At 41.0% G+C, this 13661-nt stretch overlaps 1 protein-coding gene across 1 annotated transcript in view; it reads left to right on the forward strand.

Moving 5' to 3' along the window:
- The window catches only part of HMCN1 (hemicentin 1), a 325574-nt gene that overhangs the window by 210321 nt on the left and 101592 nt on the right, over positions 1-13661 (forward strand). The window contains exons 44-47 of the mRNA XM_084636570.1: positions 2440-2601; positions 6669-6950; positions 9282-9449; positions 12244-12357. Of these exons, the coding sequence (XP_084492696.1) occupies positions 2440-2601; positions 6669-6950; positions 9282-9449; positions 12244-12357 (726 nt within the window). The remainder of the gene's footprint in view (positions 1-2439; positions 2602-6668; positions 6951-9281; positions 9450-12243; positions 12358-13661) is intronic.

Genomic DNA, 13661 nt, shown 5'->3' on the forward strand with positions numbered 1-13661 from the left:
TAATGTACTCAATTTTTTTTTTGCCACTGTCTTCACGAACAAGGTCAGCTCCCAGACTACTGCACTGGGCAGCACAGCATGGGGAGGAGGTGACCAGCCCTCTGTGGAGAAAGAAGTGGTTCAGGACTATTTAGAAAAGCTGGATGAGCACAAGTCCATGGGGCCGGATGCGCTGCATCCAAGGGTGCTAAAGGAGTTGGCGGATGTGATTGCAGAGCCATTGGCCATTATCTCTGAAAACTCATGGCGATCGGGGGAGGTCCCGGATGACTGGAAAAAGGCTAAGGTAGTGCCCATCTTTAAAAAAGGGAAGGAGGAGGATCCTGGGAACTACAGGCCAGTCAGCCTCACCTCAGTCCCTGGAAAAATCATGGAGCAGGTCATCAAGAAATCAATTCTGAAGCCCTTAGAGGAGAGGAAAGTGATCAGGAACAGTCAGCATGGATTCACCAAGGGCAAGTCATGCCTGACTAATCTAATTGCCTTCTATGATGACATAACAGGCTCTGTGCATGAGGGGAAACCAGTGGACATGTTATTCCTTGATTTTAGCAAAGCTTTTGATACGGTCTCCCACAGTATTCTTGCCAGCAAGTTAAAGAAGTATGGGCTGGATGAATGGACGGTAAGGTGGATAGAAAGCTGGCTAGATCGTTGGGCTCAACGGGTAGTGATCAATGGCTCCATGTCTAGTTGGCAGCTTGTATCAAGCGGAGTGCCCCAAGGGTCAGTCCCAGGGCCGGTTTTGTTCAATATCTTCATTAATGATCTGGAGGATGGCATGGATTGCACCCTCAGCAAGTTTAAACTGGGAGAAGTGGTAGATATGCTGGAGGGTAGGGATAGGATACAGAGGGACCTAGAGAAATTAGAGGATTGGGCAAAAAGAAATCTGATGAGGTTCAACAAAGACAAGTGCAGAGTCCTGCACTTAGGATGGAAGAATCCCATGCATTTCTACAGACTAGGGACCGAATGGCTAGGCAGCAGTTCTGCAGAAAAGGACCTAGGGGTTATGGTGCACGAGAAGCTGGATGTGAGTCAACAGTGTGCCCTTGTTGCCAAGAAGGCTAATGGCATTTTGGGCTGTATAAGTAGGGGCATTGCCAGCAGATTGAGGGACGTGATCGTTCCCCTCTATTCAACATTGAGGTTCTATCCGTGGGGGAGGTTTAGGTTGGATATTAGGAAAAACGTTTTCACTGTGAGGGTGGTGAAGCACTGGAATGCGTTACCTAGGGAGGTGGTGGGATCTCCTTTCTTAGAGGTTTTTAAGGTCAGGCTTGATAAAGCCCTGGCTGGGATGAGTTAGTTGAGGATTGGTCCTGCTTTGAGGAGGGCGTTGGACTAGATGACCTCCTGAGGTCCCTTCCAACCCTGATATTCTATGATTCTATGATACTATGAAATGTACGATTTTCAAATGCACAAATCAGAGATAAGCATCCAAAGTTAAGTATCAGGGGGTAGCCATGTTTGTCTGTATCCACAAAAACAACAAGGAGTCCGGGGGTACCTTTAAGGCTAACAGATTTATTTGAGCAGAAGCTTTCGTGAGTAAAAACCTCACTTCTTCAGATGCATGGAGTGAAAGTTACAGATGCAGACATAAATATACTGACACATGAAGAGAAGGGAGTTACCTCGCAAGTGGAGAACCAGTGTTGACAGGGCCAATTCAATCAGCGTCGATGTAGTCCACTCCCAACAATAGATGAGGAGGTGTCAATTCCAAGAGAGGTAAAGCTGCTTCTGTAATGAGCCAGCCACTCCCAGTCCCTATTCAAGCCCAAATTAATGGTGTTAAATTTGCAAATGAATTTTAGTTCTACTGTTTCTCTTTGAAGTCTGTTTCTGAAGTTTTTTTGTTCAAGTATAGCTACTTTCAAATCTGTTATAGAATGTCCAGAAAGACTGAAGTGTTCTCCCACTGGCTTTTGTGTGTTACCATTCCTGATGTCCGATTTGTGTTCATTTATTCTTTTACATAGGGACTGTCTGGTTTGGCCAATATGCATGGCAAAGGGGCATTGCTGGCACATGATCTCATATATAACATTAGTAGACATGCAGGTGAATGAGCCGCTGATGGTGTGGTTGATGCCGTTGGGTCCTCTGATGGTGTCTCTAGAGTAGATATGGGGACAGAGTAGGCAACGAGGTTTGCTACAGGGATTGGTTCCTGGGTTAGTGTTTCTGTGGTGTGGTGTGTAGTTGCTGGTGAGTATTTGCTTCAGGTTGGGGGCTGTCTGTAAGCGAGGACTGGCCTGTCTCATCCAAAGTTAGGCATCCAAGTTTGAAAATTTGGGTCTAAGCAACTTCTTTATTTTTATCAGTTGCAACTCTGGGCTCAGATATTTCTAAAAAGAGCCAGTGAAATTTACTGAACAATCTCTTTACCATTCTCTGTGTTTTTATTTGAAAGAATATCTCTTGCAGGTTCTCCATTGCCGGCTGACCCTACAGGAAGAGTCAGGGTGCTGTCTGGAGGCAGACAGTTGCAGATTGCAATTGCTGAAAAATCTGATGCTGCATCCTATATGTGTCTGGCTTCAAACATAGCTGGAAACACAAAGAAAGAATACAATTTGCAAGTTTATGGTAGGCCATTATGTAATATTCTCTATGTGATTATTGATCTGGAAAAACAATTACATTATGAAACCTTAATTAGTAAAACTGTGTTTAGACTGTAAAGTTTTCAGAGAGTGACTTCCAGATGAAACAACATCAGCACAAGATCATACTTGCTCAACCAGAGTGAGGATTAATTTCTGGAGTCACCTGATAAACCTGCTGGCTACATACAATAAGGATATTGATTCAGATCTCAGCTGAAATAATATGCAGGGTGCCCTGACAGTGAGTCCAGCCACCAGATGGGAAATTCCTGAAATTGGTTGAGTCTGTCTGATATCTAACAGATACAGATGCAAAAGTGATTTTCACTGGAATTCATCCTGAAAATTACTTTCTGCTGTGATAACATTACATATAGGCTGTGTTTATTTAGGAGTATGGTTTGCATGTGGTATAATACAGAAATGAGCTGATACACACTTATTCCAGTTTTTTAGACTGCACATGTTATACAACAAATACGTTATCGGTTATTGTGAATAGCGAAGGACACAATATTGAGACAGCCTAAAAAAGGCAGCTAAGGAAAAATTATGAGAATAACTAAATACTGAAGTTTTTAAAAACCTTGCAGATATAGTACGCCTTTCAGCCTGAAAAATCCTGTAACATTTCAACAAACAGACACATGTTTTGACAAATAGGGAGGAACTGGTTGAGAATTTGAAAGTGGAAGGCAGCTTGGGTGAAAGTAATAATGAAATGGTAGAGTTCATGATTCTAAGGAATGGTAGGAGGGAAAACAGCACCATAAAGGCAATGGATTTCAAGAAGGCAGACTTCAGCAAGGTAGTGTGATACGCGAGGGCCAGGGAGCAGTTGGAGAGTGCTAGAGGGGAAATATATAAGCTCAAGGCTAATTAAGGCATGGTTCCCTGTCGACTAGGGAAGATGGCTGCGGGTTAACTGGAGCACCTGCAGTCAATCAAGGCCCTGTTAGGAACCTAATAAAACCCCCTACTTCAGGCAGACAGTGAGGGAGGAGGAAGGTGAGAGGACTGGAGCTTGGAGGTGTGTTGTGAGATTTGGAAGACCTGAGTACTGAAGTAAGGGAGACCCTGCCCCAGCAGGACAGGGAGACTCCCTTCATACCAGCATCTAAGGACCAAGGGTAACCCCACCTAAGGGGGATGAGGGTAAGAAACCCGCAGGGGTTGAGAGGGGCTGGGACTCAGAGCGAGGAGCAAACCCAGACCCCTCCCCCATTTCCCTCTTCTACTAGTAGTGGGGCCCTCGGCACCCAAAAGCAGGGGCAAGGGGTGGCATCTTAGCTCCCCACCAAAGAAAAGCACAGGACCCACCAGACTAGCATCAGCCATCTTGTCACAGAAGGTAAGATCCCATGGGAAGTAAGTCTGAGGGGGGAAAACAGTTCAAGAGAGTTGGCAGTTTTTCAAAGAGACATTATTAAGGGCACATGGGCAAACTATCCCTCTGCATATCAAGTGGGGTCCCGCAGGGATCAGTTCTGCGTTCAATATCTTTATCAGTGATTTAGAAAATGGCATAGAAAGTAGCCTTATAAAGTTTGACGATGATACCAAGCTGGGAGGGGTTGCAAGTGCTTTGGTGGATAGGATTAACATTCAAAATGATCTGGACAAATGGGATAAATGGTTTGAAGAAAATAGGATGAAATTCAGTAAGGACAAATGACCTCCTGAGGTCTCTTCCAATCCTAATATTCTATGATTCTATGAAAGTACTCCACTGAGGAAAGAATAATCAGTTGCACACATCCAAAATGGGAAATGACTTAGTAGGAAGGAGTACAGCAGAAAGGGATCTGGGGATCATAGTGGATCACAAGCTAAATATGAGTCAACCATGTAATACTGTTGCAAAAAAAGCAAACATCATTCTGTGATGTATTAGCAGGGGTGTTGTAAGCAAGACATGAGAAGTAATTCTTCAGTTCTGTTCCATGTTTGTTACGCCTCAACTGGAGTATTGTGTCCAATTCTGAGTGCCATATTTCAGGAGGATGTGGACAAATTAGAGAAAGTCCAGAGAAGAAGAACAAAAATGATTAAAGGTCTAGAAAACATGACCTATGAGGGAAGATTGAAAAAATTGAGTTTGTTTAGTCTGGAGAAGAGAAGACTGAGAGAGGGCATGATAACAGTTTTCAAGTACATAAAAGGTTGTTACAAGGAGGAGGTTGGTAAAATGTTCTCCTTAACCTCTGAGGATAGGACAAGAAGCAATGGGCTTAAATTGCAGCAAGAATGGTTTAGGCTGGACATTAGGAAAAGCTTCCTAACTGTCATGGTAGTTGTGACAGGGGTCCCAGTGGGGGCCAGCTGTGGTAACTCAGTTAGGGTGAACTGCAAAGAATGTGGCAGCCAAACCCCCAAAAGCTGGTGGATATTCCAATACTTAGATTTACCAAGACTGCATAAAACAGCTTCTTTATTACCTTACTGGTTACTCAGAAGTCCAAACAACACAGTTCCCTTAAAGTGATCCAGCCTCAGGCCTCCATCCAGGTGCCTAAGTCAAATATGGTGATTTCTGAAAATCTTATTTCATCATATAAAAGAAAAGGTTCTACTAATCTCAAAGGATCGGACACATTACCTCCCAGGTTATTGAATAGTCTAGATCTTACCCAAATACATGCTACAGCCAATTCTTATTAACTAAACTAAAATTTATTAAAAAAACAAAAGAGAGAGAGAGAGAATGGTTGAAAGATCAATATACATACAGACATGAGTTCAATTCATTGAGGTTTAGATTCATAGCAGAGATGGTGAGCTTTGTAGCTGCAAAGAGTTCCTTTACAATTCAGTTTGTAGGTTATAGTCCAATGTCCAAATATCATATTCAGGGCATACCAGCATAACTGGGACCTCAGTCTTGCGACTCAGACTTCCCCCGGTGAAGCTTAAGCAGATCTGAGATGACAGAATCAGGACCCAAGGATTACAATTTCATGTCTTCTTTGACAAGTTGGGAGTTCCTCCGGGAACAAAAGGTAATTAGGATGACTTTGAAGGAGGTCCATAACTGGTACTTAGCTATAGAATTAACATAAGGCAGTTTGCTTGTTCCTCCACCATTCACAGATTATTTGCTATACATTTCAAAGAGAGATGAATACAGAGGTAGCCCATGTTTACAATTCATTTAAATGCTAGGATGTTCTTTTGATCTCTGAATTATCAAAATACAGAATAGACAGGGATTGTTGATTACGTTGTCAACCCTACTCCTACATATGTAAATACACAAAAACACAAACATTATCTTCCCACATGTCTTTTGAGGGTTATTTATTTTGCAGGATGTTTAACCCTTTCTGGCCATGCGTCATAGTAGTTAAGCACTGGAATAAATTGCTGAAGGAGGTTGTGGAATCTCCATCATTGGAGATTTTTAAGAGCAGGGTAGACAAATACCTGTCAGGAATGGTTTAGATAATACTTAGTCCTGCCACGAGTGCAGGGGACTGGGCTAGATGACCTTTTGAGGTCCCTTCCAGTCCTATAATTCTATGTTTATAAAGTGGTTTGGGATCCTTACTCACAGGCAGGAATCCACTTCACCTACCACTGAAATGTAGCTCCCTTTAAGTTGAAACCTACCTACAGCAGCTCAACACATCTATTTGGGACTGGAACTTGAATAAGAATGAAGCGGCCACTTGAAACTGCAGGGTGAATATTAAGTCATTAAAATGCAATTAATACTTTAACTGGAATTTAGCCAAAATACTGGGATTAATACTTATATTCTTGTGAAAAAGGCCATTGACCACAAGTGGTAAAGGCATTTTTACATGCTTATGTTTTTTCACATCTTAGCTTCAGTGTCTCCTAACACCAAGCATTATCTGAGTACCGACTCAGAACACAGAGTGCAACCTACTGAATTGCCAGCATCACTTTCTGCAGCACTGAGGTGTTTCTTGGTGGTCTCCCTTTTAAGTATTTCACTCATTCTTATGTGTAAGAATCACTGCACATTCTGAACCTCAGCTTCTCATGCTAAGGTTTTACATTTTGTTTCCTTTTCTTTAATAGTTCGCCCAACTATACTGAACAGTGGGAACCACTCGTCTGAAGTTGTTGTAACCAGAGGGAATAATATTTCACTGGAGTGCAAAGTACAGGGTAACCCACAGCCAGCAATAACCTGGATGAAAGATGGTCATCCCCTTGTCAATGGGAGGGGAGTAGAAATACTGAATGATGGATATCTTCTTCAGCTGAAGAACGCCCATGTGTCTGACACTGGCCGCTACGTGTGTGTTGCTGTGAATGTGGCAGGACTGACTGACAGAAAATATGATTTAAACATTCATGGTGAGTAGGGGAGATGAATGGAGCAGGCAAGGTAGACACAGATATGTTTTCAGGTTTACCCAGGGACAGTAAGGAAACAGTTGTCATATTGATTGAGATGTTTCAGTTGTGCCTATCACATGGCTCTAGGCACATGACATAGGTTAAAGCACAAATGTTATTTTAAAAAACAAAACAAATACAAATCTTCTAACCCCTAAACATAGCCCTCCTAAAATCAAATCAACCCCCATCTCCATCCCAAAGAAAAAGCTGGGAAAATAGGCCTTGTGGAGTATCCTGAAGGTCATCAAATCTGGGCTCAGATGCTCTAAAATGGGGAATGAGTGAGAAACCAAGAAAACCCTGCTGCTAGTCCTCACCTGATAAAACTTGGTGGGTGTTAGCTTGGATGCACTGAAGAATCACAGCTGCTAAGGTATTGCATGACGATAGAGACAGTTTCTCAAGTAGTCAGGATGCAAACCAGTTAGGACTTTACAGGTTAAAACCAAACCTTAAACTTCATCCAGAATTCGGCTGGTAGTCTGTGCAAGTTATGGAGCACAAGTGTGCATGTGCACCCACCAAGAAGGAACAAGTAATGAGCAGGCACTAGCTGCAATATCTGAATGGTTTAATTTATAGCCCCAGGTAGAGTACATTTCAGTAATCTGACTTCAGTGGCATGGATTACAGTGTGAGTATCTGCATTTAAAAGAAAAGCCATGGTATGTGACTTCAAAAATTACTGTGTCAGGTCTGTGTCCAGTCTGATTCAGAATGGGACTTTATCTACACTCTGGCTATCCTTCCTGTTTCATCAGACACCTAGCTCATGAAAGCTTATGCTCAAATAAATTTGTTAGTCTCTAAGGTGCACAAGTACTCCTTTTCTTTTTGCGGATACAGACTAACACGACTGCTACTCTGAAACAGGTTTAATTTGACTACCAGGTTAGGGTAGCTACTGTATCACTGGAAGAGGATGACTGATTATCATCACTAACGTGGTCTGTTTGACAAGTATTCTGCCACAGATCCCACTGAAACATGAAGGTTTATGAACATCTTGAGATAATGGGAGCCATGCAGCTCATCTCCAATTCTAAAGTCTTCCTATAAAATGAGAAAGGGAAACAGCAACTAGAGAAGAAAGGAAGAGGAAGAGAGAGGGAAAAAGATAGAAATTAAGTTGAAAATGAGGAAAATATGTATAGTTCTGTAATTATTAAAAAAGAGAGGTGACAATTACACTGTGGTTCTTTCCAGTTGGAAGCCTCTGGGGTAGTTCTTTGATGAGCTCATCTCCAATTCTAAAGTCTTCCTATAAGCCATGCAGCTCATCTCCAATTCTAAAGTCTTCCTATAAGCCATGCAGCTCATCTCCAATTCTAAAGTCTTCCTATGAGCCATGCAGCTCATCTCCAATTCTAAAGTCTTCCTATAACCCATGCAGCTCATCTCCAATTCTAAAGTCTTCCTATGAGCCATGCAGCTCATCTCCAATTCTAAAGTCTTCCTATAAAATGAGAAAGGGAAACAGCAACTAGAGAAGAAAGGAAGAGGAAGAGAGAGAAAAAGATAGAAATTAAGTTGAAAATGAAGAAAATATGTATAGTTCTGTAATTATTAAAAAAGAGAGGTGACAATTACACTGTGGTTCTTTCCAGTTGGAAGCCTCTGGGGTAGTTCTTTTTTTACTTCTAAGATTTCTCTTATTTTATTATTAAACTTGGATGTATCGAAGAGAAAATTGTAAACTTAATCTGCTCACAGACTCAGATCTGTTCCTTAGCCTGAACTTCCTGAGTGGAAATGTGAAATGTGGAACCATGCAAAAAATTGAATTATTCCTCTTCCTAACAATGGAAAACTGAGAAGAGATTTACTGTTGTTATTTAAATCCCTGAAAGGGGGTTACATCATATTTTTGCTTTTTCTATTAGAGAAAGTACAGTATTCTGGCTGTCTGACTCAATTTTGCTTACCAGTTCACTAGCTGTAGAATGGACATAGCAAGCAAAATGTAATATTGTGTACTAACTATGATTCTGAATCCATAAGGGGATTGATAGAATCAGCTCCAAGATATCTTCTTCCTTTTGTGACATGACGTCTGAATAATATGAAGACTGAAAATGTTAAAATGATGGTACTTTGCTACCATGTAACTAGAATAGAAAAATGAAGTTACTCTGCAACTATGCAGTCCCATACTGGTCAGGATGGTTTTAGCTGCAGTGAATTAATTTGTTAGTTTAAAAAATGTGGTGTGTCTTATCCAGAAGTAATCTTAGTTATTTTTATTCAGTTTATCAGGTGTGTTTTTTCCTTTGTGTTGCTTTGTAGTCCCTCCAAGTGTTGTAGGTGACCTGGAAGTGCCTGAAAACATCAGCGCTGTGGAGAAAAATCCTGTCACTCTGATTTGTGAAGCATCTGGAATTCCCCTGCCATCAATAACATGGCTCAAGAATGGACGGCCTGTCCCCTTGAATAGCTCTGTGAGAATTCTGTCAGGTACAGTTGAGAGTCTGATATACTAACAACACAAGCAGAAATAGAAAAGCACTCAGCAAGAGTTCCTATTAAATAAAGACACTCATAGTTTAGGCCAGATTGGCTGCAGCATTTATTAAATAGCCAGTCGAACCAAATCTAAACCAAGCAGAAAGTTCTTACCAGATTTGATTTAGAGCTATGCTAACTTGTGCAGATCTGAGAATCTCAGCGCTGGTGCAGTGCATGGCCTGTAGCTCAGTATCCAATGGTGTGCAAGAGCTAGCATCTACAAGTGAGATCCCACTCTAGGGTTTGGCAACCTGTTGATTGGTCCAACCTGGAAAGGGGCCTATGCATAGGAACATTTATCCCCAGAGCCATTTCAGATGGTAACTGCTTACCTTGTGGATGCTGATAGTTGTGAGGCTCTCAGTGTACATGTGCACCATGAAGTCAGTTCACTTAATCAAGCTTTTACCTCTGGATCATACTTTTTTTTTGTTTTTGTTTTTGCGGTTTTTTTGGCAAGGGCTCACTAGCTGAGCATAAAACAGAATGAAAACCCAAATAATAAGAGAACTTTACCTTGAATATATGTGGGTCTGCAGTGACTCTAAATACCAGAACCAGAGGAAAACCTGCCTGTGAGCCCTTGGAGTTAAAGTGGTAAATTCCTTTTTAACCTCAAAACCAATCAGATCTAATCCTGGAGCAAACACAGAACAAGAAACTAAGATGGTTTGATATGACAGAGCACCTTCTGATAAAAGCCAAAAAAGACAGCACTTGGGCACACCATTCCGCAGGTCATCAGCTGGAATGAAATGAAGTACAGGCTTTGGAGTGCCTAACCTATAGTGTGACTGCTTTTTGGTAACTTCATATTTAAAATACATAATTGACTTAGCAGCTCTGAAGCTAACAAAGGGATATATGGACCCAATCGAAAACACTTTGAAGTTGATGAGAGTCTTTGCATAGACTTGAGTTGGCTTTGGCTCAGGCCCTTTCAACAACATTCAAGTACTAAGGGATGACCTGTGCAAGTTTGTTATCTGAGCGTGGCTGGGAGAAGCTGATACAAGTTGGGATGCTTCTCTTAAGTTGGGTTTGCAAAACTGGACTAGAAATCTAATGAGAAGTGATATTGCTGAAGTTTCTAGTTCTTCTGGTTGGGCCAGATGCATTACCCAAAGTCAGCCCCTCTCTTGGGATTTCAGCCCTTCTGTTCTCAAACTTGCCCAGAACTTGGAAGAGGAACATGAATATAGAAAAATAATGGAAAACAAACAAAACCTTGTCAGAGGTTCAAAATAGTTTGTTTAAATCTTGAATCTGGAAATTTGGAGGATATTTTATTTTATCTGAAATAATTTTCCCATCCCTACACTTAACATAAAAGGTTAGTTCTATTTCCAGTTATACGTGCCCTTTCTTATCCACAATATGTATGAAAAGGGTTTGGGTGTTTGGTTATTATGTTACATAAACCTTATTTTTTGATCTGATGTTGGCTTTCTGTTGTGTGGATGATATTGCCATCAGCTCAAACAGCCTCTTTTGAGATCAGTTTTTTCCATTCTGTCCATTGATTGCTTCAATCCACTCCGACGTCACTAACTCCACAGTGCTCAGTCACTGCAGAGTTCAGAGACATGAGCCATGGAAAGTCCTCAAGTTATCTCTGAATGTTGGTGGAGGGGGAAACTAACAACCCCATGCCTTGTTTTCTTGTGAACTTTACATGCTGTTGTATAATCACTCAGGAAAACTGCACAGAGTGGTGGTGAATTCTGATCTTTTGTTTTTATGGACTTTTGAGTTGGAGTTTGGAGTTTCCATTGTTTTTGCTTGTGAAGATGCTGAGGGAACAATCCCTAAATTAATATCTTAAAATAGTTCACCCTTTAACTCTTCCAAAGGAATAATTCAGTTCTGTAGATCAAAAGCATGCTTTGCATGGCAGGAGATCAAAAACTGATTGAGTGGCCCACACGCTGCTTCCATTCACTCTGAATCCTCTTCTGTTTGTCCATGTTTTTTCTAATATGGTTCCTTTAAAAAACATGGAAAACCCCCCATCACATCACATCTGCATGAAGATAATAGATGTAGGAAATGGAAGAGCTTTTAGTAAGTTTTAGTATAAGTATGATCCGGGAAAACCCTGCCAGTAAAGCTGTGCAACTTTTGCTGTGCAAGTGTGGGGAGGACAAGATGTGAGGGAAGACACACAGGTGTTTGCAGGTGTTTGCTCACTACACAGCTCAGAGGGTGATGATGGAGGAGAAGCAATCAACTTAATAAGAAATTATCTTTTGCCTACTAAAATTGTTGCCTACTTTTATGGATAACACCTAAAACTAATATTAAAATTAGAATATATTAAGAACATTTTTTTAATTTTTTTCCTCTTCTTAATTTATGCATTTGATAGCACCTTGTGTTTAGTAAATTTGCTTTCCATGTGTAGCCAGCTAGGTGTTCACCAAAGCACTTATATAGGTGATAGTCCCACTGACTCCAATGTGAATAGTCACATAATCAAAGTTAAGCACAGGCCTTTGCTGTATTAGGGTCTGATCCTGCCCCCTGTGATCAATGAGAGTTTTGCAGGAAGCAGAATAGAGCCCAGAGTCAGTTTCTCCTGTTTGAGAGTCTTTTATATAGCATCAGGAGATAATCTATTTTTAAACGTGATTGTAAAATCACAGAAATGGTTTGGATGCATTCAGTGTGGGATTTTTGGCATCCTTTATTTGTTTGGGAGGCTATTTTAATACCTGTATATTCTTGTGCCTTTTCTCTTCAGGGGGCAGGACACTGCGTTTAATGCACACTAAAGTGGAAGATGCTGGTCAATATACCTGTATAGTAACCAATGCTGCAGGAGAAGCGAGGAAACATTTTGGCCTTTCAGTTTTAGGTAAGTATATGATTTTGATGAAAGTAGACAAAAAGTGTCATACTGTATGTTTCACCAGCATATATATTAAAGTTTATACATAGTTCCCCATAGGACTTGTCTAGATGAACAGTTAGATATAGATATAGATATTTAAGTCAGAAGGGACCATTATGATCATCTAGTCTGACCTCCTGCACAACGCAGGCCACAGAATTTCACCCACCACTCCTGCAAAAAACTTCACACCTATATCTGTGCTATTGAAGTCCTCAAATCGTAGTTTAAAGACTTCAAGGAGCAGAGAATCCTCCAGCAAGTCAATGGTAAATGGGACAAAATACAACATGGTTTTACAAAAGGTAGATCGTGCCAAACCAACCTGATCTCCGTCTTTGAGAAAGTAACAGATTTTTTAGACAAAGAAAACGCAGTGGATCTAATTTACCTAGATTTCAGTAAGGCATTTGATACCGTGCCACATGGGGAATTATTAGTTAAATTGGATAAGATGGGGATCAATAGGAAAATTGAAAGGTGGATAAGGAATTGGTTAAAGGGGAGACTACAACGGGTCCTACTGAAAGGTGAACTGTCAGGCTGGAGGGAGGTTACCAGTGGAGTTCCTCAAGGATCGGTTTTGGGACCTATCTTATTTAATCTTTTTATTACTGACCTTGGCACAAAAAGTGGGAGTGTGCTAATAAAGTTTGCGGATGATACAAAGCTGGGAGGTATTGCCAATTTAGAGAAGGACAGGGATATCCTACAGGAGGATCTGGATGACCTTGTAAACTGGAGTAATAGTAATAGGATGAAATTTAATAGTGAGAAGTGTAAGGTCATGCATTTAGGGATTAATAACAAGAATTTTAGTTATAAGCTTGGGACGCATCAATTAGAAGTAACGGAGGAGGAAAAGGACCTTGGAGTATTGGTTGATCATAGGATGACTATGATCCGCCAATGTGATATGGCCGAGAAAAAAACTAATGAGGTCTTGGGATGCATCAGCAGAGGTATTTCCAGTAGGGATAAGGAGGTTTTAGTACCATTATACAAGGCACTGGTGAGACCTCACCTGGAATACTGTGTGCAGTTCTGGTCTCCCATGTTTAAGAAGGATGAATTCAAACTGGAACAGGTACAGAGAAGGGCTACTAGGATGATCCAAGGAATGGAAAACTTGTCTTATGAAAGGAGACTCAAGGAGCTTGGCTTGTTTAGCCTAACTAAAAGAAGGTTAAGGGGAGATATGATTGCTCTCTATAAATATATCAGAGGGATAAATACTGGAGAGGGAGAGGAATTATTTAAGCTCAGTA

This window comes from Lepidochelys olivacea (assembly GCF_965140295.1).
Source record: "Lepidochelys olivacea isolate rLepOli2 genome assembly, chromosome: 8".
NCBI lineage: Eukaryota > Metazoa > Chordata > Testudines > Cheloniidae > Lepidochelys > Lepidochelys olivacea.